Here is a 26,520-nt window from a genome sequence, read left to right on the forward strand (position 1 = left end):
TCGGCAATTAAATAATTAGATTATACTAAAAACTATTAGGAACTATATCATTTATATATTTAAAGTCAAAGTTGAGAGAAAATTCAATTAAATTTTAAATTGGATTTCAATTTAGGTCAAATTTTCTTTTGAAAAAAAAAAAAATTGAGGTCAAATTTTGCACCACGTGACTTATTCAAGATTTTAAGTTTTTGTGCCAAGTTAATTACTTATTTAAAAAAAAAAAAAGAGTGCAATATTAAATGAAGCACATATAAAAAAAACCAATCATACACCTAATCTAGTCATTTTATTGTATAAATACCTTTGATCTAAACCACCTTGAGGTTGATCTTGGGATAATATGTGGCATTTCATTGACCATGTAGTATGCTAGAATCACCATGTGGGTAGTTGATAAGTTTTGTTTTAGTATCAAAAAAATGATAAATATTTGTTATTGACCAAATTATAAGTATATGCAAGTTAATTAGGATCAAAACACTTCTTTGGAACTGTATGATTGATTTTTTTTTTTTAAGTGCTAACCAAAAATTATATGAAATCATCATGGTTTAAGTTAAAATAAAAAATACAACCTAAAAATATTAAAATATGATAGTTAAATATATGATCTACAAATCTTTATTATTTTTTTTTTTGTGAAGAATCTACAAATCTTAGTGCATGTAAAATGTATCCACACATAGTGTGGTTACATGCTTGTAGTTGTTTAGGTAGGTGTATAAAGTAGGCTTGATCCACCCCCTCCAAAAATAAAAAATGTTAGGCTTGATCCAAGCATGATCATTCCATTTGACCTTTAACCTTTGACCTCTTATATCTTATATCATGTCATCTAAATCAAAGATATGACGTCAAGGGGAAGGGGGGGGGGGGGAGGGGAATCTAAATCAAAGTTCTAAATATTCTAATTTATCAATCATATCAGTCAAATATTGTATATTGATAATCTCATACTACTACTCAAATATTTCAATTTACTAACTAAATTGAAACAACCTCTTATAAGATTATTTATAGCTTTGATTCAAATCCTTTCTTGAGGTCAGTAACTCCGTCAACTAAATATGAGATAAAAATCCTACTTTAACATAATCTCTACGCTCCCAAATAGGTTATTAGCATGATAGAATGACGGGTTGTGATTATCTTTAATGGAGGATATGTTTAATATAACAGTATAGCCATACGACTAATTACAAGTGTATTGAAAAGTCATCATTTCATTTGTTTAGATAGTAACGTGTTTGATAAAAAAAGGAAAAGAAAAAGAAGAATGATGATCCGAATACGCACCAATTTACCATTCCAAATTTGCAACAAATTAATTAATTTTTTGGGGCCATGTGTTACAGTGAGTATTCAACTTGGGGCACGCTATCCCTATGCTTTAATAAGTGGGGGCACTTTTTATATGAACCCAGTAGTCTTATATCCTTTGATTCCAAGAATTCATTTGAGATTTTTGGTAAAGAGGCTTTTATGAATTGTGTTATCATAATAATTATTATAATAATAATAATTTATTATTATCATAAGACCAAAACACTCACCGCCATCAGAATTATGATAAACAAACATATGGTGGATGGTTTATATTAAGTATTTGCAGGATTTTAAAATTCACACAATAAAAAGTTGGTTGGACTAAGGGCCAATTAATGGGAAACAGGTAAATAAAAAAGACCTTGTAAATAGTTTTCCCAATTAGAGGTTAAATGTTGTTTCTAAAAAAAAAAAAAAAGGTAAAATGTGAATTGGACTACGGCTTGTAAAATGCACTTATATAAATGTAAAGACATAATTAGAGTTAAAAGTATTATTTTGCTGTAAAATTTGGAGCTATGTTTATGAATTTTATGATGCATACCCTTCTGTCGTTTACCATTTTAGCTAGGAGCCTAGGAATTTGTTTCGCGTAGGAGAAACCTTAAAAAAACAAAGAATAGAAAAGGAAAGGTAAAAGGTCAAACATGTAATAACTGTATTAGTATTTTATTATTATATAATTTATTTAAAAAGAGAGACTAATGATTTTTTTTTTTTTTTGAGATATGAGAGACTAATGATTGGAATTTGGAAATAAGACCAGGTCTTATTAATAATAATAATAATAATAATAATGATAATAATAATAAGTTGTTGTTTCTAAGATATTTATAGAATAGATATATAATATAGTTTGTGAATAAGGGTATTTAGACCGGTTAGTTTAATTATGTATAGTTCTTCCATTTCATACACACTAGATAATTATAAAGAAAAATCCATTATAGGGGATCTCAGACGTTGGCAAGAGTTATATAAGGTGGTATACATTACACATTGGCAATTCTATGAGATATATAATATAGTTTTTGAAGGACATGAGATATATAATATAGTTGATTCTTAAAAAAATAAAATATAGTATGTGTCAAATAAATAAATAAAAACATTATTATAAGAAGTTTGACATTAGGAACGTACAACGAGAAAAAGCATGGCATACAATAATTCCTTTCCATGCAGTGTCATTTGCTATATAAATCTCGCAATTCTAGTTGGCGTGTGTTTCTTTGTGTTTATAGCCAAATCAATTTGCTCTCTTTCTCTCTCTCACACAAAACAATGACACAAACACAAAACACACACACACTCTCTCTCCACTAGTCCTTTGAAAACTTCTCCTTCTTCTTCACGCCGCCTCTCTTTTCTCTTTCTGACCTCAACCAACACCGCTTTATACATGTAACTCCCTTTACATTCCCATTTGTTTGTTTTTGTTTTTTATTATTATTTTTACTTTTGTAAGCGCTTTCGCATATACACACATATTCACACACTGACTGACACATAAACTCAGTCATGGCCTCGTCTTCTTCTCTCTAATGCCGGCTCTTTCTTCACTGGTAATGCCCTTTTAAGATATGGGTTTCTTTTTCTCTGTATCAGTCATTGGAATACATATTCATCACTATGGCTGAATTTTGTTATTGGGTTTTGTTCTTTTTTGGATAAAGGTTTGAACTTTATGTGACTCTGAATTTTGGGTTTTGATGATCGGGATATACTGGTTTTTTAGTGATGTGAACTGGGTTCAATTTGGATTTAAAAAAAAAAAAAAAATTGTATGTTCACACATTCCGATTTGTTTTGTGCTGTGTATTGTGCTTGGACGTAAAAGTTTTTGAATTGGTCTGATGACGATGATGATAGTGGCTTCCCAAGTCGTTTGTGGGGTCTGATTACGAGGTTGGATTTGGCATTGATTTGTTTTCTAGTATAGAATCTGTATATGTTCTCTGTTCTTTGTTGCTTTTATATTTTTCTTTTTTTCTTTTTTCTAAATTCAATTTTGTTTTGTGGTGGGAGAATTTGATGACTGAGGTATGACTACATTAGTTGATGAATCAATTCAATCTGTTCATAACTTGGAATTTTGAGGATCAGTTAATTTGGTGGGGCTTGGGAGGGGCTAAGATGAAGGTTTTTATGAGATGTTGGATTCTTTACTCCTTGTTAAGAAAAATTTTTCTTGTTTGGGAAATGATTATGGGGTTGTTTTCATAATGCACAATGTAGTTGCAACTAATTTGTATAGAAATTGTTTAGATGATAAGGATGTTGATGAAATTTTGGTTAATTAATTTGATTGAAATTTTTTATTTTTTGTAGGATTTTACTGAATTTAAAATTGTGAATGGTTCAAGTGATTTTTTCTTTTCTTGTTTAGTTGAAGGATTTTTTGTGTGGATCTCCATTGCCTGGTAGAGTTCGCGCTGTTTGGTAGAGAGGATTTTGAACTTTTTTTTTTTTTCACAATATGGACCAAGGGAGAACTGAATTAGAATTTGATGAGCTTGAGAAGCTTCTTGGTGAGATTCCAAATGCTACTTCTGGAAAACCACATTCTGATGGATCTGGACCAAAGGGGGTGTCTTTGGGTGGAAACTTGTCTCCTATTTGTCTGAATTCCTGCAAAGGGCCTTCCAGTGAGAAACTTCAAAACAATAGGAATTTGGATGAGGGAAAAATCTCATTGAATAAATTTGGGCAATCACTGACTAAAAGGGTTCAGCCAGAGGAAATGAATTTGCCTGATGACCAGTCCTTGTCGTCTGCATTTGCAGGATTGAGCTTCACCAATGGCATGCCAATGGAAGCTGGAAAGTCTACATCCTTACAAAATCACAACATTTTATTGAATGGTCAATATCTAAACAGCTTAATGAAACCAAATTCCAATGTGGATTCACAGGTGATGGTTGTTCCCTCTTTCCAATCACCACCAAAAACAGTACCCTGTGATTTTGATGAGTTTGGTGAGACAAAAGTTGGCCAGGAAAGTTCAAATTTGTTGAAGCAGCAAGTAGGCTATTGTCAGCCAACTGAAAATTTCTCCACTGCTGTTCCATTTGCTCATGCGGTGCCAAGCTTACAGTACCTCTCTAATGTGCCGGTCCATGGTGTACAGTTTCCTGTTATGCCAGATCGGCAGCAATTCTTCCTGGATGCACAGTCTCCAGTGCATTATTTACATTCACAACAATTAAACCAGCCACAAATTAGTTGGAGGAATGTGGAAGAGGAACAGTATTATAGGATGCATCAGCAATACCTGTACCTGCAGCAGCTTCAAAGTCAGAGGTTTGAAGCTCAGCATCCTATTCAAGCACATGGGAATGTCTCAACTAGACTGATGAGTGAGAACCCAAGGCAGCCATACTTTGAGGTGCCAATCTCTCACCAGCTTGGAAACTCTAGACAAGAGTCATTTTGGAACAACTATACAAACCATAGGGGTTCAAACCATTTGAATCCTTCCCTTTCATTCACAGATTTTAATGCAATTCAACTTTTGGACAAAGTTACAAAGGAAAAGTTTAAGTTTCCTGACAAAATTATGACAAGATCATATGAAATGAACACACCCAGAGCTGTGAAGCTCAGCTCCATTGGCAGAAATGAATCACCAACCCATGTCAGCCAAAATGGGAAATTTCTCTCAAATCATCATCTTTGGCGTAGCTTATCTACTCCAACTGCTGGATGTTTTCAGTTAGATGGTTTGAGCTCGTGGGATTTGTCCCCTGAAACTACAGATTTCAAGGGTACTGATCTGAAGCCACTGACTCAGAAATATAACTCTGTTGATGAAGTCACTGGAAGAATATATCTCTTGGCCAAGGACCAACATGGTTGCCGCTTCTTACAGAGAAAATTTGTGGATGGCAACACAAAAGATATTGAAAAGATTTTTCTTGAGATCATTGATTACATTGTTGAGCTCATGACAGATCCTTTTGGGAATTACCTAGTACAGAAGTTGCTTGAAGTTTGTGATGAGGATCAGAGGATGCAAATACTTCATGCAATCACTAGAAATTCTGGTGAACTTGTTAGGATATCATGTGATATGCACGGGTTAGCTCTATTTCTCTAACATGAGTGTTATTGCACAAATAGATGGTTATTATTTTTAATTTGATATGTGTTAGTTGTCTGCTGAGTTTTTCTTCCCAACTACAGGACTAGGGCTGTTCAGAAGGTCATTGAAACCCTTAAGACTCCAGAGCAGTTCTCCATGGTTGTTTCCTCACTGAAGCCTGGCATTGTGACTTTAATGAAAAACATGAATGGCAACCATGTTGCTCAGCGCTGCTTGCAACATTTAATGCCTCAATACAGAGAGGTAAGGATTACATGTCTTGTGCATCTAATTTCTTTTCAGTTAAGTATGTGCATTAACAGATATATTTGTGTGAAAAAAAAAAAGAAGATGTTTACCCTTGCTGTATGCAAAGTTGCAAACAAGTCAACCTATTTGTTATACCTTGCCATCTAGGGGTCATATTCTCAAGGTGAAAGTGTACAAAGATTACAATGAGAAATTTTTTCTAAAGAAGTTAGATTTATCTACATATAACAGAGTTGTATAATCCTAGAAGTAATATTTTAGGTATTACTTTCATCAAGTAGATGAGACTATGAAGTTGTTCTTCACTTCTTGGAGTGGTTTTTGGTAACATCTTGCCGATGAAATTTTAAAACATGTAAAAATGGAAGTTTTCCTAAAACAAAATAGGACTTTTGTTTTTGGATCCAAGTGCTAAGTGACCATTGATTCATGTTGCAAGTGCACCGAAGATATGGATGTTGAATTCTCCAAATATTGTCCACACCTTGTATATTGATAGTAAGATTGAAAGGTGCTAGGGTTTATCTAGTCTTAGAGATCTCTTTGAGGGAACCATATCATTTGATAGCCTTTGTGCTGGCGGTGCCTTGCAGCCGTGCAAGTTCTACAAGGACATATGATTCAATTTCTTCAGAGCTGCATTCAGATGGAGTGTATCTGGTTTTGCGATATATCTCCATATGTGGTTGGCCTTGTAATCCTTTAAGTACTTCTTGTCTTGTTTGTTTGCTCCCCTGATTTTGCTTTTATTTGTTACGTGTTGTCTCACTTTATATCATGACAGACATGTGAAATACTTTGCATATTTCAGTGGGTTCTTTGGTGTTGTATGCTTTATTGTCAGTAGCAGTGGTTTTCTTCTAAAACTGTGGGTAATTTCTTTCCTATATTGGGTCTTGAATAGGTGATGTTTTAGTCAAGATTGATGTTTCACCAAACTTATGCTCTGTGTTCGTGCTTTACATTTTTTCAAGGAGAGTTCAATGGATACACTAATTGTTAGTATGTTAATATTTTGAAATGGAACTTTTGGAAACTCTTCTTTTGGAGTTGTTTTGTAACAATCTTCCGCACATTAACTCATTTTGTTCGGATATCACTGGGAATTTAAAATCATTCTAGAGTTAGTGGAATATGCCTGTTTCATATCTGTAGCATTGGAAGACTGTTCTATATGGACAATGCTTCATAGAAGATGCAATGTACAAGTCATATTCTGTATCATTATTTGTAATGAGTTCCTTTAAAATTTGAAATTGGTCTTCTTCCTTGGTCATGTAGCATCTTGTTTGTCGCTTTATGCCTTTGAGTTTTGTGAAATAGAAATTGTAATGATTGCAATTTTCAAGCTCCTCATAACTAAAGTTATCATCTTTTGCTATGTGATGTGGTGTGGTGTGGTGTCTTTGATTTGAGTGAAATGCTAAGACTCTTGAGGGTTTCTTCCCTCAAATCTTTATTTGAGTGGATGAATGCTTCCTCTTTATTTTCTTTTGTGTATATGTTTTAGATGCTTGACAATTGTTCATTTTGTGCTTAATATTGGTGTACTCTGTGTACACATCCTATGTACAGGGTTGCCCCTTTTTGCGTTTATTTAATGAAATACTTAAAAAAAAACTGAAGTTATCATCTTACATCATTTGTTCAGCTCCTATGTATGTATCCATCTGATAGTGTTTCTGCTGTTCTAAAATCTTGCAGTATATTTAGTTTAGCAATCAAAGGAAGTTTGCAGGATGACATGAAATAATAATAACGTTTTCTTTTGCAGTTCTTTTTTGAAGCTGCAACCACTAATTGTGTTAATCTTGCAACGGATCGCCATGGCTGTTGTGTACTTCAAAAATGCCTCAGCCATTCTACCGGCGATCAAAGATGCTGTTTAGTCCATAAGATTACTTCAAATGCTCTAATCCTTTGTCAAGATCAATTTGGGTACTCTTTTTTTCCACTTCCTTCTTCTGTAACCATGCTATCTTTTCTTATTCACTTGTGACAATAACTTAATGGTTGTTTAAACACGTCTTGTCCTGGGAGTTATTTAAATGTAATTATTCTTGCACATTTTTTTAGAAGTGCTTAGACTTGGTCATTCATGATTTAAGTACAGATATGACCTTGTACTAAGAAGGATGCTAGGAAAAGGTTGTGTAGCTAACCTGCAATGCATGTGATAAGGCTTTATTCAGCATAGTTGAGATCTATAACAAAAATTTCTCATGCAATTTGCACTGATAAATTAAACGATGCTGCCTTATTACTTTTAAACGACTTGTACACATAATTACACACACACACACACACACACATAACATGCAATGCATGTGTGTACACACACACGTCTATGAAAAAAAAAATTAGGAACAATCAAATATGTCATTGACTTGACTGTCAAATACTATGATGTTCTTGCATTTTTCCTGTTCTGGGAATCACCCTCTCACAAAAAAAAGAGGGGGGGGGGGGTGGTGATGTTAAGGCTGCCTATCAATTGCATTTCCTAGACCCTATAGAAGTGGGAGTTTTGTGCATTGGATACAACCTTTTTTAGATAAATGCCATGTGTGTAGAACTAGTGCTTGGGGTTGGAGGGCCCGGATGCAAGTGGTTCATTGGATCCACTTCCATATTTCTCTTCTTTTTTTTGTTTTTGTTCTTGTTCTTGTGTGTTGAGAAATGTGTTTATGGAAGGCATGCTGAACACACCCGTTACATCAAATCAAATTTTAAATTTCAGTGAGAATTTTATTCCACTGTATTATTATGTGTTTTAGCGAGACTTTGACTTCCCATTGCATGTGCATATCTGTATTTACAATATCAAGCTTCAGACTCTAACTTTCAGTTCTGCAGGAATTATGTTGTGCAATTTGTCTTTGAGCTTCAGCTTCCATGGGCAACAGAAGATATTCTTGACCAGTTGGAGGGTCACTTTGGGGACTTGTCCATGCAGAAATGTAGCAGTAATGTGGTTGAGAAATGTCTGAAGTATGCAGGTGAAGAACACCGCACTCGCATTATCCAAGAGTTGATTGATAATCCTCGGTTAGATCAAATAATGCAAGACCCTTATGGCAATTATGTTATCCAAGCAGCATTAAATCAGTCAAAGGTTAGCAATTGCAGAGTTTTAAGCCATCTTTTTCTTAAGGACAATTTCGTGTATAAGCATGTCATGCTTTACAACAATATATTATGCGGTTATACTCATATAACTTAGGAATTATTTGATTTAATCATGTTTTTCCAAGGTTTTAAAGTCTCATCTGTTTTTGAATGGTCCCATTTTCTATCTTCATTAGTATTCAATCATCCATTTCTCTCATGGAGAATTCCTTATATGGGCTTAAATCTAGTTGTATATTAGCATGTTCCATTTTAGTACTTTCTTTCTTGAGAAGGCACGTTTCCATTGGAGTTTCACTGTAAGCAAGGTTTGAAGCTCAGTCATCAGTTTGTGATTTGCTTGCAGGAGATATAATCAGGAATGAAAGCATTAAAAAATTGAAAACTGTGAACTAGGTTTTATTAAGTTAGAAATGTACAAAAAGGAGATTGAGCGTTGGTGCAATGGCAAGTGCCTTTCACCAAAAACGATAGGTCACGGGTTTGTCTTTGGGAATCAGCCTCTCCAATAAATTGGGGGTAAGGCTGCCTACCATGACCTCTCTAAGACCCTACAAAAGTGGGAACTTTGTGCATTGGGTACAACATTTTAATGGTACAAAAAACCTTGGTATATACCCACATTGTTGTGATTGCTTTGGTTTGAGAAGCATTCTTTTTCTATTTTTAATTTCTTTTCTTCAAAAGAGGTTTATTGTGTGATTCAAAGATAGGAAACACAGGAAAGAGGGTCATTAGAGTTTCCACTGTTATATGTCCATACATTATGATCATCTAAATATTGCTACTTTTAACAATTAGAGTAACAACTCCAAGATTATGAGACTTTAATAGTTGTGATTTGACTAGTTTTCTTTCTTTTTTAAGCTAATTGTTGTTGTACTTGTTGAGCAGGGAGCTCTTCATATTGCATTAGTGGCTGCTATAAGACCCCATGTTCCTGCGCTTCGGACAAGCCCATATGGGAAGAAAGTTCTCTCTTGCAGTAGTTTGAAAAAATAATTTTTGGTATGATCTCAAATTTATTTGGGTGCATTTTTTTGGTCCTTTTTTTTTTGGGTGCATTTTTTTTATAAAAAAATTCTATTTTTATGTGGAATTCTAATATGCTTTAATTTTTTTTTTTTTTTTTCATTTAGGTTTAATTGTTCAAGAAAATCCTGTATATTCTGTAATAAGCAAGTGAAGAAAAGCTTTGAGCTGGGCTTTATGACTTGTGAATTTCAGAATCAGAAGCTTAGTCCTGAAAGAAATAGGTCATTGATGCCTTCAACAGCTCATCTGAACAGATGAAAGGTGAATTTTTGGTTGTTTTATTGTCCTTTTGGACAAGGTGGGATCATATTTGTATGTAGGCGTTTTTTTTCTTTGCATTGGGTAGAAATAAAAAAAAAGGGGTGACGATCTAGAGTTCTTTGAGTTTATGGGAATTTTTCTATGGATGGATTTTTTGACTAGAGCTCAAGGCTTGGCGGGTGGTTGCAGAATGGAAGAGCCTTTTTTCCCAATGTCTGGGTTTTCTGCTAGGCATTTATCATCTTGTGTAAATCCTTTGCCTGTAGATTGCCACGATTAGCCCTTGTTCATGTTATCGTATATTGTATTAATACTTGTTCTGATCTTTATATTCTTTTAGTGATGCCTTGATATTATAAGTATAATGCCGCCAATGGCGTATAAATAGTCTACAATTCTCATATTCTACACCCTTGAATTCACATTTTATTTTGCAGAGCTCTTTGACAATTTAACTTCAAATGCACATAACACTTGCTGTGTGTGTGTGTGTGTGTGTGTGGGGGGGGGGGGGGGGGGGGGTGGTGTTGTGGGGGTGAGAATTCTTTGAGAGCTAGCCACCCCTGGCATCTCAAACTCTGCGAACAAGAAAATCTCTTAGAACCATGGTAGACTTGGAAAAAAAAATCAGCCCATTGCCGCATTTAACATTGAAAAATTGATTGGTGTCAAGAATCTCCAAGCTGCAAGCATGTTTGTGTTCTAGCAGAAATGAAACATTATCCAGTTAAAGTTCCCTTCAACTAATCATCCTGGCTACCCTAGACCACTACCACCTAGTTCGAACTTAGGTAGAGGATCAATCCGTAGTGAAAGGAATTTAGGTATGAATGGGGATCCAAAGAATCCTAGATATCACAGTTGCATTAGAGATAGAAGCAACAATCCTTAAAAAATCACATTGAACAATTTGAACTAATGATATGGAAAAATGCACATAAGGAAATTGATTGATGACAATGATAACTTTGTTGTTGCTACTATCCTTGTAGTTATAGTCTTTGTACTTTAGTGATAGACTTAATGTTAGAAGATCGTATAATGCCATCTATGGAGTTTGTGTACTTATTGATGATTGATGATTCTGCACTGCTCATTTGTTACACCCTTAATAAAAAATTCATTTCTGCTAAAAAGTAAAAATAGTGTCTTTTAGCTGGTTTTATTAGACTTGGAATCTTTTTTAAAAAGAAGAATGAATTTAGATTAGCAAAAATAGAACCTTTTTTTTTTTTTTTTTTTAAAGAAAAAGTTGGGGGGTGGGGGTGGGGGGGGTTTATAAAGTAGAAACAAATTTAATATTTTGAATTTAGATTGGAACCTTATGCCAAGATGATAATTTCTAAGGCAGAGTGTTCTTTGACGATTTGTGTGTTTCTAAGTACAAATGAAAGCTCATTTTCGCAGTTATCAAGTTCAAAGCAATTTTCGCAGTTATCAAATTCAAAGCATTTTTCACGAAGGTAGGATTGGATTTAGTTGGATTGACTAGATTTGAATTGGATTAGACAACAGTTATCCAATCTTGTGCTTTTCATGTTTATATAAACTGTGGATAAAACTTCGATTCCAAGAAATCATTTTCAAGTGTTTGTTTTGTTGTAAAAAAATAGAATAAAATAAAAATCAATACATATATAAAAGCAAAGAGACGTGGGAGAGTATAATGTTCTGCCAAGTGGTACATTCCTTGAGTCTTTCTCATTTAGGTTTCCATCTCATCAAATTTGCATTTATGTCAAATTTTTAGTTCATTAAATATGTCAATGGAGTAAATGCACATATTAATTATTTATAGATGTGCACTAATATTATAATATAAAAATATTTTATATATATATATTTTTAAAAAATTTTATGTAGGAAAGTAAAAATCTCATGTGGTAGAACATGCAGTTCTACCATGTGGCTCTTTTTTAGAGTAATTTTTCATTTAACTTTCTACCTCACAGTTTTTACATATTTTGAATTATAATAAAATTCTATTAGTAGGATATTATTATTGTGTGCGGACTGAAACAATGGCCCGGCCCAAGTTAGATGGTTTGGTATTGTATTGTGGCCCAATAAAATTAATTTGTAAAGGTAGGTTATCAAGATCAACCTTTCAGGCCTAACTAATTATGTTGGATGATTAAGAGAAAACTGTGCAATTAAGGAAAAGCTTCATGAGAAAAGATAGTGAAAACAGACAAAGATATTGGTATAAATTCTTCCTCGGGATGGTCCGAGGAGCCTTAACTCATATGATAACACCCTCTCGGTTACAAAGTTTTTGATTATACTTTATATTTTTCCCTCTAATTCTTTCGTTTTCCCCCTTTCTAGAGGAGTCATTTTTCCTTATATAGCTACCTGAAGTGCATCTCAGCTCTCCACTTGGACAACCACTAATCTTCACCTGGATGCTTGTCCAATCAGGACTTTGCTGGAGGTGGTAAAATGTGCAGTAAGTTGTGAGGGTACTGTTTAGGGGTTATTCTGTCATTAATGCAACCAGCTGAGTTGGTATAGTGCATTGAATGCGGAGGTGATGAACTTTACCTGGAAACTTCCCCCCTTTCTTTACTTGTACATCTACTTCTTTCCTCTGTCTTCAATCTTCTGGCCTTGGTGGTTTGTCTATGGTCTCTTGAGGAGTGTTCGCTCCCCGGGCTCCTTGGGTGGGCCGTTTCCTTGGTTTTACTATCTGGGTTATCGTCAATGTGCTGGACCGGAGCTGATGAGAAGTTGGGCCCACCTTCTCCTCAAGTTAGATCTATTTGGTAATATTCCGTCTTCAAGCCTTCCCCTCCCACAATTATTTTTATTGAGTATTTAACCTACCACTATCATAAATTTTCTGTGATATTTCTATAAGCCAACTAAACATTAACATTATATTATAGAAAATTTATGCTAACTCCAATGCATTGAAGAAACAAAAACTATGATTAAACAAACATCAACTTATTACACCACATAATAATAATTTCTAATTTTATGACATTTACTCTATAATCTAAATTCTTCATGCCCTTAATTTTGTAGTACATTATTGATTTAACAAAAACCTCTTCATGTTATCGTAACATTACCTCATTTTTTTACTTTAAAATATTTTGAACATTTTATTAACCTTCTTATATGGTTGTTTATAGCATTATCCGTGCATCGTGCAAGCCCATTGCTAGTATTTCAAATTAGAAAGAATGGCATACTTATGTCAATTTAATTATAATATGTTATAGAAAATCAAATCATTCACAATTTGACTTAAAAAATACTTAATAGATGAAAAAAAAAAAAAAAAATTTCAAGGTTACAATATAATATATATAATTTTTATGTTTATAGTAAAACTTAAAAAAACAATATTAATTTTGATAATTTAATTCTTATTATATATATAGTGATTACTTAACAAATTTAACGATTATGTCAATAAAAGTATTGAGGTTGAGTTAAGTGAAAATATTCTTGTACAATAGTAATGTTTAATATGTTATTTATACATTCAATTATAGAAAATACTTATATTTTCAGAAATTTTTTTTATTTAGTTTGATAATCATGAGGATTTTTTTTTTTTTAAAAAAAAAAAAAGGAAAATGCTCTAACTACCATCAATTTTACTACAAAATCCTTACATATTGATGCTGCAATGATAAGGCGGCTTCACATTGAGTCCAAGGTGGTCACAAGACCACCGTGACTTGGAAAAACAATTATTATATATAAATTTAAAAAAAAATTGATGATTTTTTTATCTTTAAAAAAAATTTGTGACCACCCTAAATATTTTTAGGCTCAACCTAATTAAATTTTGAAAAATTATTAGTAATAAACTTGGTTATAGACTAAGGCTACAATTCCGCTTAATATTTTTTTTATTGGATGTGAATTTTGATAAATCCACCATTGAACTACATTTTTTTCTTATATCCTTCTCCATACTTGCAAAATTTTAAGAAGATCAAAGATCAATAGTTATGTCATAAATCAAATGTTTAAATTTTGAGTTTTTCTAGTATAAAATTATACATAAAAAAAAGTTTATGGATCAAATAGTAAATAACATTCGATTGGCATGAAATTTGACATGTGTTTTAAGAACATATAATTCAACGGTTATATTTTCAAAATATGTAACTATAAGGACTCAATTCGTGACGGCCCCAAAATAGTATTGGGTTCGCACGTTAAGGGCTCAAACAATATAATTTGTAGAATGTAGGTTTGAAAGACTAGGCCTTGGTCACTGGACGGTAGTTAATCAGGGTTTCCATATTGATTTGCACAAGGATGAACTTGATGCGTTTAGTAATAATCTATTCTGGTACGCCATGAGTGACTCCAGTCCTTCGACCTCGTCCAAGGAGCTTCATGTCCTTATTATTCTCCCTTTTTTAGGACTCCATGGTCTAGAAGCCCCCTCTTTTTGGCGCACAAGTCTTTACATTATATAGCCCTTCTCGGTTGATCCTGACCCTCCACCTGTTTATCAGGTAGGTTCCTATTTGAATACCTGTCCCATCAACCGCCTCCCCCTGCTTTTTGTTAGTTGCACTAACCGAAACCACACTGTTCAGGCGTCTTTTCTCATTAATATGGCTAGGACGTTTGTGAGCGCATTCAATGCGGAGGTGACGTATTTACCTTGAACCACCCCCACTCCATACCCCCATGTGGGCCCCATTCTACTCGCCTCTTCTTCTGGGGGCATTTTGGAGGCAACCTTTGATGAGATGTCGCTCTTCCCTTTGAAGTCTTGGGATGCCGAGGACAGGGTCATCCTCGGCTGCGTCTCTAGGCTATTTGGTCTTTCACCATTTGTCCTCGGCAAATACTCTCCACGGCACGGGCCCTAGGCCCTAGTGGAAAGTGGGCCGGGTCATAAGTTCTCTGGCCCCACAGTAACCATGTTAATTTGTTTAGTGACAGTTGTAACCTTATCCTGCAACTAAGTTTAAAGCCAAATTGTCTTTAAATTTTGGTCTACTTAACAATATATTGGGATTTAAAAAAAAAGAAAAGGCTCAAGAAAAATTCTATTGAACTAAAATTTTGATAGAGATATAGTCTGCAACATTGATCATAATGAGACTATCACGTAACAATTTCAAAATAAGAAAATTCGTAGAAAGAAATTGAATGACTTTATGTATTTGCATGTGTTTTGTTTTTTTTTGTTTTTGTTTTTTTGTCGTCAATGTATAAAGTTCTCTTTTTATTTGATTTTGTATAATTTTTAAGTTTTTGAATAACCACCTTAGAAAAATTCCTAGAGCCGCCACTAGTCAATGAATATGATTATTAGTTTTACTTCAATAACATAATTAATAAATATTTGAATTTTTTTATATGATTAGTGTCACATTAATTTGTAAGCCATATATAGCACAATTTATAATATCCCTAGTACTACCCTTAAAAAATAATACTATTACCCTTAAAATAAAGTATTACCTTTAAAAAAAATAATGTACCTGTAAAATACAGTTAGGCATATTTTTGATTATCTCAATAACATATATAAAAAATGGAAATATCTGTTATTTGGTCTTTCTATTTTCTGTTACTTATCATTTCAAGATTGATTCTTGGTAGAATTCTTTGAATCTTACATATATATAATAGTGAGATAAAAAGACACAGTTTCAAAGTCAAGTTTGTACGTAGCAAATCAGAGAATAATATGGAATCTAAGCAAGACAAGCCGAGTATTATGGCTTCTGGTGTCACTAACCAAGTGATTCCCAACGTGATAACCCAATCACTACAAGCCCTGAACACACCAAGGAGCAACACAAGTTCACGTTCATCACCGAGTGTGGCTGATCATTCTGATAATGAGGAGGAAGAACCAGACCAAGAAGAGCAAAAGGAAGAGGAGAACCAATCTTCAAAAGAGGTGGATTCAGTGGCTTTACACAGAATCCTCAATGATTTGATGAAGCAGTTTGGTGAGGAACAAAAGAAGAGCTACCTCAGCTTTGAACATAAGGATCCACCAACGGGGTATAGGTTCGAACCCACTGACTATGACCTCATCATGCGTTATTTGATCAGGAAGGTCTTGAAGAAACACCTGCCATGGAATCAGATTGTGGATGTTGATCTGTACAAACACAACCCCGAGTCACTTGCAGGTTCTTCTTGAAACATATTTCTTTTTAGTTTTCTTTAATTCTTTTGAGTTGATTAAGACTTGTTCTTTCCAAATCATGAGTCTATTTGATTCTATATATTGCATGGTGTTAAATTTTCGTAGAATCATTGGCATCCCATATTATGTAGTCTTAAACATACATTATGTTTAACTGGGTTTCTTTTTATTTTTCTTTTATTTTTCTTGCATGAGGTTAAAGTTTCAGACTTTCAGAGTTTCTTTTGCTAAATTGTTTATTAATCTGAATGAAAGAATCATGGGTTTTCCATATTCTGTAGTCACTAGTTTATATAAGACTATATGTGCATGTTTTACTCAGAACTGATATGCTACACAATCTTTCTTAGGCTTTTGAGTGTAACATCTCTGTTTTTCTTCTTCTCTTTTTAGAACTTCACTTAATTTAAATATGATCCTTTTCCCACATTATAACCTCATCTTATAAGTAAATCATGTTCTTTAATTCTTTTGCAACATCCTTTCAAAATTACTCCACAGTTTATATACTTCAAACAATTGTGATGAATCACTCAAGTGGAAACTAATGTGCACGGTGCATCACAATAATCGATTTTTGTTTTAATATTGGTGAAGTGATAGTACAGTATGCTTGGTGTAGAACAACACGTATAAAGAAGTTTTTACTTTTTAAGTTTTTTGAGTGCAATTTTTTCATACGAGTGTATAAATGTAACATTTTGGATGATTAACAGAAGCCAACAAGAAATATGATGGAAAAGAGGAATGGTACTTTTTTACTCCAAGGAAACTAGAGTATAAAAAAAGAACATGTCCATATAGAGAGGCAGGTGATGGATATTGGAAACGCTCTAGAGCTGACATAAAAATCGAATCCAAGGGAACTATAGTTGGGTATAAGAAGGTGCTTGTTTTCCATAGAGGAAAAGCTCCAAATGGTGTCAAGACCAATTGGATCATGCATGAATATAGACTTAATCATCCTCCTGTAACTAGAAGGGATGAAAATGATATGGGGGTAAGTAGATTTTATCCTTTTGTTTTAGCTTTTTTATTATTAAGATGTAATTTGAATTTTCTTTGAGCTTGTGTATTTTGTTTTTCAATATCATTGTTGTCATCTATTGTTGATCTAACTATCATTGAATTTTGTGTCATCCAGTTGGATGAGTGGGTTCTATGCAGGATCTATAACAACATCAAAACTAATACTCAAGATAAGTCTTGTTCTCTGGTCAAAGGAAAAGGAAAAAAAGAGAAGACTTGTTCCACATCTTTGCATCATGGTGACAGAAATGCTAGAAATCAGCCAATGCCAAAAGTTGATCCAACAACTGTAATAGTCGAGGATTATATGAATCAGTCCCACCAAAATGTACCTGCATTTTCTCATATGGCTAGCAGGTTCCCGGATCAGTTTCATCCAGTGGCTAGCGATTATGGAACTCCTCAGATAATTGAACCAATTCCTGGTATGCATTATTTTCAAAATGATTCAAGTGGATATGCTAATAATATGGTTAGCCTCCCTAATGAGTTGCAAACAGTGGTTGGCAAGTACGAAACTCCCCCTGCAGTGGTTAAACCAATTCCTGGTATGCGTTATTTTCGAAGTGATTTAAGTGGATTTGTTAATAACAAAGTCCATTTCCTTAATGAGTCACAAGCAGTGGTTGGCAATTATGGAATTCCTCCTGCAATGGTTAAACCAATTCTTGGTATGCCTTCTTTTCGAAATGAATCAAGTGGATCTGCTAATAACATGTTCCACTTCACTAATGAGTCGCAAGCAGTGGTTGGCAAGTACAAAACTCCTGCAATGGTTAAACCAATTCCTGGTATGCCTTCTTTTCGAAATGAATCAAGTGGATCTGCTAATAATATGGTGCACTTCCCTAATGAGTCGCAAGCAGTGGTTGGCAATTATGGAACTCCTCCTCAGATGATTGGACCAAATCTTGGTATGCCTCCTTTTCCAAATGAATCAAGTGGATATGTGCATTCGAAATTTTCTGCAAATGAATTGGGTCAATACCAAAAAGATTTTGACAGTACAAATGCTGAATTGCAATTAAATTTCTGCAGCAACAATTATCCTGCACCAATGATGCAAATGGATGATATTGTCCCAAATAAGCGTCAGAAACTTTCAGATGACGATAAGCCATGTGAATGATTAGTAGCAACTTAGTGGCTTTTGAATGTTTAACATGAAACTAGCTAACCAAACTTTTACAGTTTTAATGATTACCCATTGACATAGACTCATGACCTTGTGAAGCAAAGCTTCTAACTTTTCACAATTCTAATTACATTGGCTGAAGATACAATGGAGTGTAGAATGCTATGGTTTGCTGTAATTGATGACCAGAAGACTCTCATCAAATGCTCTACGTGTACATTAGGTTCTTTGTAGTGATGTAATGGTCTTTGTCATTGGCATTTGTTTTTCCTTTTTGTTTCAATTAGTAGGGGTGGCTGTACAGTACAGGAGTTGTTTTGCTGTGTCAGGGCTAATTAGCTTTGTTGTTCCTGTGTTTGGTCTATATTGGCCTGTTGTGTAATTTCTGTTTCTCATCAATGAAAGTATACAGATTCATCCAAAAAACAATGGTGATTGGTCCCTCTAGTACAGCCCAACAAGTGCTGCAGCAACTTTGAACTTAATGAACAGTATATGTTCTTTGCTAAAGTTTTGTACTGATTGTAAATCTTGAACAATAAATTTTTAGAAATTGAAAATTTTAAATGGTAATAAGATCTATATTTGACAACTCATTTAAGGGTTCATATCCTTAAGTATGTTACTGATTCAGCATTGTTAACCACGCAGTGCTCTGTTTCGCTCTGTTTCATGAGTTGAATTGTGTAGGATTCTATATCTTTGAGTTGTGGTCAGGACATGTATAGTTTAATTGTTCACTATGGGTTCCTTCTATACTGTTTTGTAGTTTGGCCTGTCTGTTTTGATGTAGGGCTTGTACTGATTGTTTCTTTTTAATAAATCTCTTACTGATAGACATAAAGATAGACATAAATTTCCATTTCTGGAAATAATGTATCCTTCATTTATTTATTTGAAATCTCTTCAACTTTTTTTTTTTGCTCGGAATATTTGAAATCTCTTTACTTTTTTATTTTATGCTTCTAGGGAAAATAAAATAATGTTTGTCCATTCCCCACCACCACCACCACCATATCTAAAATGTTAAATCACAGAATCATTACCATTATACATGTAAAAACAAAATAGGTAAAAACTTACATGATAAATTATATCAGTATTGCATGATAGAGGGGAAGATAACTTGGTGTTCAGTGTTCACTTGAGCTTAGAAACATCTTGATGCTTTTTTTTCTTTTTTTCTTGATGAATATTTACATTTAAAAAAAAGTGTAACAATCCTATCTTACCGCCATCTTATATGCGTCCCCTTCCCCCTCCCCCCCCCCCCCAAAAAAAAAAAAAAAAAAAAAAAAAAAATTTGAGTTGATACAACAACTCTAAAGAAGAACATTTCAGTTTGGCATCAGCTTTTAACTTTTATGTACAGTTTTTTAAGACCTCATATTTTTCCCACTTTTTTTTCACTTTTCCCCACTAGTTCCATTTGTCATAATTGTTATTTTCTTAAGACACACAATGATCATATATTTTGTTTATATATATATAAAAGAAGAAGAATCATTACTCATTAATTATTATCTTTTTTGGATTTTATTTGTACATGTTTATTGAATTTGAATTATTTAATATTTTACCTCTATAAGCTTAATTTGTTTTATTAATAAGTCATTTCTAATTAGATAATAGGTATTTTTGGTAGTACAGAAAAGTGGACCTGTTTTAATTATATATATTGTTTTTTTTATTATTAATTATCACAAATATATTAGTAATATTTAAATTTATGAGGGCTCAACCCTTGAATCTTTGCTCTTGGGTTTAGAAAGTGAGCAACTGAACACCATACTAAAATCTTTAGACAATTGCAGTCATTGCCATCCACTTTCAAGTCATGTTTCGCCATATAAACACAATAACAAAGAAAAACAGAAAACAATTCTTTGAGAGCTAGCTGCCCCTTGCTTCTCAAAATCTGGCAACAAGAAAATTATTTGGAATTGTAGGGGTAAAATTCCCAAAATCAACAATGGGCCTTGGGCCCCGCACGGAGCCCAACCATGACCAAAAGGGGAAAGGGGGACCAAAAGACTTCTAGCACAATCCTGTTGAGCCCAGTTTATTTAAAAAGATGTCCGAGGAGGAATGTCTCCTCGGACACACAAATACGGGCCCAATGTGCGCCCCCTCCACAGTGAAGAGCCATCCCAGACAAACGTGGGTAGTAGGATGAGCCTCGCACAGCGGGAAAGAGGAAAATGTAAGACGTCCAGGGAGAAGCCACAACTGCCGCATTAAATGCAAGGAAGCTACTTTTTCAGCCGCATTAATGTGGAGAAGACAGGCGAACAGTGTTATATTGGCCAGTGCAACTCACAGAAAAATAAGGTGGATGTCCGATGGGACAGGCATTCAAGTAAAGGTCCAGATGGTTAACAAGTGTAAGACTCTTATCAATTTAAGGAGGCTATATAAGAGAAGGAAATCCCCATGAAGAAGGGATCGGAAAATTTAGAAGGAAAAAAGAGAGAGAGAGATATTAAAGAATTCTGTAATTTTTAATCAGAGCAAGAGGTGCACTCATACGACTCCTCGGACCGGTATTCTGTGAACATAAATGAAATATTCTTACGTTCAGACTGTTGCATGGCATATAACTAATTAACGTTCACTTCGTTTAGCTCTAGTTCTGTAACCCGCTCTCTACACAAATTTATTGTCTAAGGTCTTTTGGGCCAAAACCACTTACTTGCTAGGCCTGGGCCCCAAAAATTGCCCTTACAGGAACCATGATTGGACGCAAGAATGTCTGAGCATGTGTGTCTATTCTCTACCAGTTAGTTAGGTTGGGACAATCAATCCATAGTGACCGGAATTTAGGAATTAACTGGGATCCAAAGAATCATCTTAACATATTCTGATTGGAGAGAAAATTTGGATAAGCAACAGTCCTTAAAAAATCACATTGAACTAACAATATGCAAAAAATTCACATAGAAGAAACTGATTGTTGGAAACATGGCTAAGTCAACGCTTCCATTGGCTTTGTTGTAAGCTCACATGCAATTGAGAACTTGACTCCTATTTGCAACCAAATCAAATCAAGGCTCTATTTCTTGTTGAATATGCCAAATAAAGATTTAATGGCATTGATGGCATTTTCGTTGATAAATGACTCATCAAATCTTTTCATTAAAGGCTCAAAACCCTCCGACGCTCTGATATTGGCAAGGTCAGGATCTGTTCGGATTCTCTGTTAAGAGTAGCAACAATTTCAGACAGCTTGCAGATTATAGTGTTTAAGAAAAGCACAACTCTTTTATCATTGGTTCATTACCTTGAAGTCTTCAAATCCTACTTGCAAGGCATCTTCAAGCGCAGAGAGGCCAGCTTGTATCTGTTCAAAATAGTATAGTTCATAAAAATAGATACATAAAATGACAGGTTTTTGGTAAATGAGGATGGTTTTTAGTAAATAAGTTTGTATCCTTCATCAAATGCCATAATCCATATAAGTAGCAAAACCTCACATAAGTCACTCAGATGAAATGTTGTTCCTGGTTGGGCAATTGAGCTAGGATAGAAATTAGAGACAACATACTGAGAAAGCTGTCAATTGGAGCAATGTAGAATAGCTTGAGGGATTTTGGTTTGCCATGTTTTATATCAGGTCAGGTCATGAGACTTTGCTGTTATAGTCACATTGATCTCTACCTATAGAACATAAAACCCAGCAAATTGGTGCACTAGCCTGCTAGGTCCAAGTTTGCCAGGTCTAATGATATGAACACCACCAAGAACAAATATAGTAAAAGAAAATGCATTTCTAATCAGTGGTAACAATGTTTTTATGTACATGCTAACAAGAGCAGTTACCTGATTAAGCTTAGAATAACAACACGCAACATTGTAACTTGCAACTGAAGCTTCATCTGGATCTGGTTTTGATCCCAACACAGACTCAAACCTTTCTAATGCTTCCTCATATTTGGCATTCCTTCATGATTAACCAAAAAGAAAAATACAAAATGAAAAATAGGAAAAGGAAATAAAGAGAGTGAATGAATGAAAGAAGAGAGCAAGATATGGATTCTAAATTTACCTGCAGAGGCAAAAATCAGTATATTCTATATGTGAAAGATCAGATAGCCCCTAAAAGGCATCTCAGGTCCTTATAAGGCTATTACTGAAATTTTTGTTTAGGGGAAAAGACATAATCCTAAGTTCTCATATGCCATATAGGGCCCAAAAGTTAGGAAGTGAAATCCTTAGCATGAAAAATTTTATTAAGTAGCAACTGTAACTTCTAGATTTTGGGATAAAAGATGCCACCAATCCCGTTAATAGAATACAAAATTTCAGAGTCACTAGCTTAGAGAACCACTGAAAAACAAAGCAAGCTTAGGAAAATATCACACTGGCAAGTCTTACTTGTAAAGTTGTAGTCCTTCACGAAGATCCTTTTCCCTGCTCTCTTTTTGTTCTCTTTTCCTCAGGGCATTTTGCAACTGAAACCAATTGTAATAACTCAGACACCATGTTATATTATGTTTTAGTGAAGAGGGAATATGATTCTTGTTGATAGAGGAAGCATAGATGATTAAGGTTTACAGGCATGCAATTTTAGCTAGATATTAATTGTCATTTTTAAAATGACATACATACCTGAATTTCCCTCACTTTGTTACTTATTACTCCAGAATTCCTCTCAGCTCTGATAATTTCCCTTTCACTTAATTCACCTCTCTGCTCTAGCTTCCCTGATAAACATTTAAATTTACAGCCTTTAATCATGATGCAAAATTATGAGGTCATTGAAATTATGAATTGGAGAGATATATTAGCCTGAAAATATTGGCAAATTGTCATATTAATTTAACATGATTGACATCAGCGTGAGCTCAGTTGTTTTATCCTGTGATAATGGGCTATGAACTAACCATATCTCTTCTGCATTCTCATGAGCAATGGCCCGATTCTTTGGCGAATGGTGTACATTGTCCTTCCATATTCAGCTGCAGGCCATATGTCTGTCCCAAACATTGCACTGGATACAGTTACAATTCCTTAGTCACATTTCAATCACGACTTTGTCAACAATAAAATAGAAGTCACAGAATTTTCTTAGATTTAGGAAAATTAAGTAGACATAGATAAACCTATAAAACGATATCTTGCCAATCAACAACTTGGTTTTGCCTAAATCTGCTGAACCGGTGACAAGCTTGAGCACAACATTCCAATTAAAAGCATTATCAATAAAAACAAGACATAAACCATCGTTCACACTCATACTCAGATGAGTCGGATTTGGTAACATAATCATATACCATTTAGCTCAATCAAGGGACACCTTTATTTAAACATTAGCTTATTGTCTCGCTGCCTTTGTCCAAGATGATTAGCAGGACTCATTTTTCCAGTCCTTGTAGCACCTTCAACTTGTAATTGGTGCTGTCACAACTTAGTCTTCTTTGCACATGATTAGCCCGTCCAAGACAACTTCCTTTCGATATCACCCAACATTTTGTCCCACATAGGCTAAGTCACGGTGGCCTGCCTTGCCTGTCCTCTCATTTCATATTAGAGAATTTTAATGTACACCTTGTGCCTATTCTGAAGACTAACAACAGATAAATTCTCCACAAATAAACAAAGAAAACGGAAAATTTAATATTAAAACCTCCTCATATTGACCAAGCCACCCCATAAACAATTACATTGAGCAAATAAATTAAGTATGCCTATTCAATTGAATTACCAATTTATGCAATATCCATGCACTTTTATTATCCTTGACAACAAAAACAAACTCATCAAAGAAATGAGAAAGTAAATATATATATAAAAAAAAGAGCAAAGAAAACCTGGTGGCAAGTACTTTATCCCCCACAGTGAACTTCCCAGTCTTGTCAGCCGATCCACCCTGCCCAATCGCATCTATGTAAGTCCCACCATCTGGGCCCTTGACAAATTTCAGCCCATATGGCTGCACCAATTCCACCTCATACTCTTCATACTGTTCTTGATCTCCATCCCCTCCTTCACTTCCACTCTCCTGTTCTGATATCTGGGACTCAGTTTCAGATGCTTTTACTATCAAAACCGATGGTTTCAGCCAAAGGGTATGTGAGAAACAGTTTGAGGCGCTCAGAAATGAGTGTTTCTTGAATGAAAAATGGTTGGTTTGACAAAACAGAAGTTGGGTTTGCTTGGTTTGGATAGTTCTTGACAATGGTGGTGAAGAGTAGAGAGAAAGGTGACTACTTGGAGCTAAAGACATGGTTGGTATGTTTAACCTGTTTAGTTTAAGTTGCTCTGTTTTGAGCTTTAGAGATTAGAGTTGGAGAAGTATATGATTGAGTAGTGAAATCCAGAAACAAAACGTGGCCATTGGAAGAGAGAGGCTTTTGGTGTCGAAGAAGAAGAGGTTCAGATTACAGGTAATTGGACTAGTGGCTCTAGTAGGCCGTTGCCGTTTCCTTGTTCAATTCTTTGGTGTCTTGCCACGTGGCAGTTATTGTGGGCTTTACCCTGTTGTGAGACTAGGACTCTAGCTTTTTCGACTGGACTTAAAAGCATATGCCATTCTTGGCTTAAGGTTTTTTTTTTTTTTTTTCAAAAATGCTATGGTACTAACCCGAGCTCAAACCATTCGCTCTAAACCCTAATCACTTTGTATACGAAGACATGCTTTTTTTTTTTTTTTTTGGAGAAATAATTACAACAAGTTGCTAACCTTGTAGTTCGAACCCTTTCCCCCATAAACCCCCAAACAATTTGTGTATGGAGAGGTACCAATTCAGCTATAAAGCCCTTGACAAAGACATGCTAATTAAATTACAAGGTTCTGGGCTATTATTATTTACACTTGAGTATATGTAGTGAACATCTATATATATATATATATATATCTAAAAGTTAAAGTACAATATTTATTGTTACTACGCTTCTGTTGAATCACATCAGCAGCCGTGTCATTCACTTATTTCATATATTTTCTTTTCTCTATTTAAACTTTTTTTTTCCTCCCTATTCTCAAATATATATATATATATATATATATAAATTCTTCTCCCTATTAATTCACACCTATAGTTACATTTTTTCTAACATTTTCCCTTCTTTTTTGTCTCTCTATCTCCCCACTACTCTTAACTTTATTGTTACACTTTCTTCCTCTTTTTTATATTTTGACTCTTTTTCTTCCAATTTCATTTTGTATAAATTTGATATCATTTTCCTTATTCAATCCATATTTTTTCTCCCACAAAACTATGAGTACTCTCTCTCTCTCTCTCTCTCTCTCTCTCTCTCTCTCTGGATTTTTGTTCTTTCTTATACCTCTAATTACTAATTAAGGTTGATGATTTTTTTTTAATATGTGCTTTGGTATTGTGTGTGTGTGTGTGTGTGTTTTTTTTCTTTCCTAATTTACCATTAGAAAGTCTTCTCTTTCCCTTTTATAGCTTTGGTTGAATTTTGGTTTGGATTAATACTTAATTTCTTTTGGAAATAGGAATTTGAATATGCCTACCAATTGTTTGAGTAATAAATTATTATCAAATTTATTTTTTATTCCTTTAGTTTCATTTTAATTTTGGCTAAGATAACATTGTAATTTTATGATAAGTTTTGATTATTATGATAATTTCTTTATTCCTCATAAAAAAAAAATATTCCTTATTCCTTAAGAGATGAGAAATTTGAATAATAAATTTGAAACTTATAAAGTTTAGTTGTATAATAGACAAATATAATACATAACAATAGAAGTTAGAAGAATATAGTTCACCTTTAAAAAATATTAATCAAACACACAAAAAATAATAAAATGATATATTTATAGAGATAAAAAGATTAAAAAAAATACTTGTAAAATTTTTTTTTTTTAAATAGACAATACTTAAAGTAATGGTTACTTTCTATATATTACACATTATTACATAATATTTATATTCTCATGTATTGCATGAGTCTACGGCTAGTAATATGTAAAAACTTAAGCGTAGTATTTATTATTGTTATACTCATGTTGAGTTACATTAGTGTAGCATTTTGGTTTATTTGGTTTATTTCGGTCCACTTCAATCCACTAAGTCCATTTTAGTCACCATGGTTTTTCAGTGGAGTTGTGGTGTGCCTTTGTGTTAGAAT

General features: G+C 34.0%; 3 protein-coding genes across 7 annotated transcripts; 2 read left to right on the forward strand and 1 right to left on the reverse strand.

The window, feature by feature from the left end:
• The first annotated feature begins 2,630 nt into the window (after window positions 1-2,630).
• LOC115978318 (pumilio homolog 12) lies at window positions 2,631-10,459 on the forward strand. Of its 4 annotated transcripts, none has more exons than XM_031100340.1 (7): window positions 2,631-2,894; window positions 3,719-5,409; window positions 5,515-5,677; window positions 7,458-7,621; window positions 8,540-8,798; window positions 9,707-9,820; window positions 9,952-10,459. In XM_031100340.1, the coding sequence occupies exons 2-6, from the start codon at window positions 3,809-3,811 to the stop codon at window positions 9,812-9,814; spliced, it is 2,295 nt and encodes a 764-aa protein (XP_030956200.1). In that variant the 5' UTR covers window positions 2,631-2,894; window positions 3,719-3,808; the 3' UTR covers window positions 9,815-9,820; window positions 9,952-10,459. The 4 variants fall into 4 exon arrangements, with proteins under 4 accessions (XP_030956200.1, XP_030956207.1, XP_030956219.1 ...); XM_031100347.1 differs by having other exon boundaries at window positions 3,661-5,409; window positions 9,952-10,197; XM_031100359.1 differs by having other exon boundaries at window positions 2,631-2,733; window positions 3,661-5,409; window positions 9,952-10,197.
• A 5,225-nt stretch (window positions 10,460-15,684) lies between these two features.
• LOC115977141 (NAC domain-containing protein JA2-like) lies at window positions 15,685-18,908 on the forward strand. 2 transcript variants are annotated; one of them, XM_031098944.1, is made up of 4 exons: window positions 15,685-16,239; window positions 16,973-17,256; window positions 17,401-18,199; window positions 18,324-18,908. In XM_031098944.1, the coding sequence occupies exons 1-4, from the start codon at window positions 15,786-15,788 to the stop codon at window positions 18,344-18,346; spliced, it is 1,560 nt and encodes a 519-aa protein (XP_030954804.1). In that variant the 5' UTR covers window positions 15,685-15,785; the 3' UTR covers window positions 18,347-18,908. The 2 variants fall into 2 exon arrangements, with proteins under 2 accessions (XP_030954804.1, XP_030954721.1); XM_031098861.1 differs by having other exon boundaries at window positions 15,687-16,239; window positions 17,401-18,908.
• Window positions 18,909-21,234: 2,326 nt separating this feature from the next.
• On the reverse strand, window positions 21,235-24,826 carry LOC115978343 (protein MET1, chloroplastic). The gene is made up of 7 exons (XM_031100369.1): window positions 24,231-24,826; window positions 23,304-23,410; window positions 23,029-23,123; window positions 22,795-22,871; window positions 22,240-22,360; window positions 21,701-21,760; window positions 21,235-21,616 (listed from the first exon to the last, which is right to left on the reverse strand). Exons 1-7 carry the CDS (start codon window positions 24,644-24,646, stop codon window positions 21,473-21,475), a joined length of 1,020 nt encoding a protein of 339 aa, XP_030956229.1. The 5' UTR covers window positions 24,647-24,826; the 3' UTR covers window positions 21,235-21,472.
• Window positions 24,827-26,520: the final 1,694 nt, after the last annotated feature.

Source organism: Quercus lobata, chromosome 1 (assembly GCF_001633185.2).
Source record: "Quercus lobata isolate SW786 chromosome 1, ValleyOak3.0 Primary Assembly, whole genome shotgun sequence".
In the NCBI taxonomy this organism is placed as follows: domain Eukaryota; kingdom Viridiplantae; phylum Streptophyta; class Magnoliopsida; order Fagales; family Fagaceae; genus Quercus; species Quercus lobata.

Bases quoted from the DNA above. Each gene is read 5' to 3' on its own strand.
- LOC115978318 (XM_031100340.1), top strand. From the start codon at position 3,809: ATGGACCAAGGGAGAACTGAATTAGAATTTGATGAGCTTGAGAAGCTT. The intron at 5,410-5,514 runs GTTAGCTCTATT...TCCCAACTACAG, and splicing joins ATATCATGTGATATGCACGG to GACTAGGGCTGTTCAGAAGG. The intron at 8,799-9,706 runs GTTAGCAATTGC...CTTGTTGAGCAG, and splicing joins CAGCATTAAATCAGTCAAAG to GGAGCTCTTCATATTGCATT.
- LOC115977141 (XM_031098861.1), top strand. From the start codon at position 15,786: ATGGAATCTAAGCAAGACAAGCCGAGTATTATGGCTTCTGGTGTCACT. The intron at 16,240-16,972 runs GTTCTTCTTGAA...GATGATTAACAG, and splicing joins CAACCCCGAGTCACTTGCAG to AAGCCAACAAGAAATATGAT. The intron at 17,257-17,400 runs GTAAGTAGATTT...TGTGTCATCCAG, and splicing joins GGGATGAAAATGATATGGGG to TTGGATGAGTGGGTTCTATG.
- LOC115978343 (XM_031100369.1), bottom strand. From the start codon at position 24,646: ATGTCTTTAGCTCCAAGTAGTCACCTTTCTCTCTACTCTTCACCACCA. The intron at 22,361-22,794 runs GTAAGACTTGCC...TTAATCATGAAG, and splicing joins GAAGGACTACAACTTTACAA to GAATGCCAAATATGAGGAAG. The intron at 21,617-21,700 runs GTAATGAACCAA...TACTCTTAACAG, and splicing joins TAGGATTTGAAGACTTCAAG to AGAATCCGAACAGATCCTGA.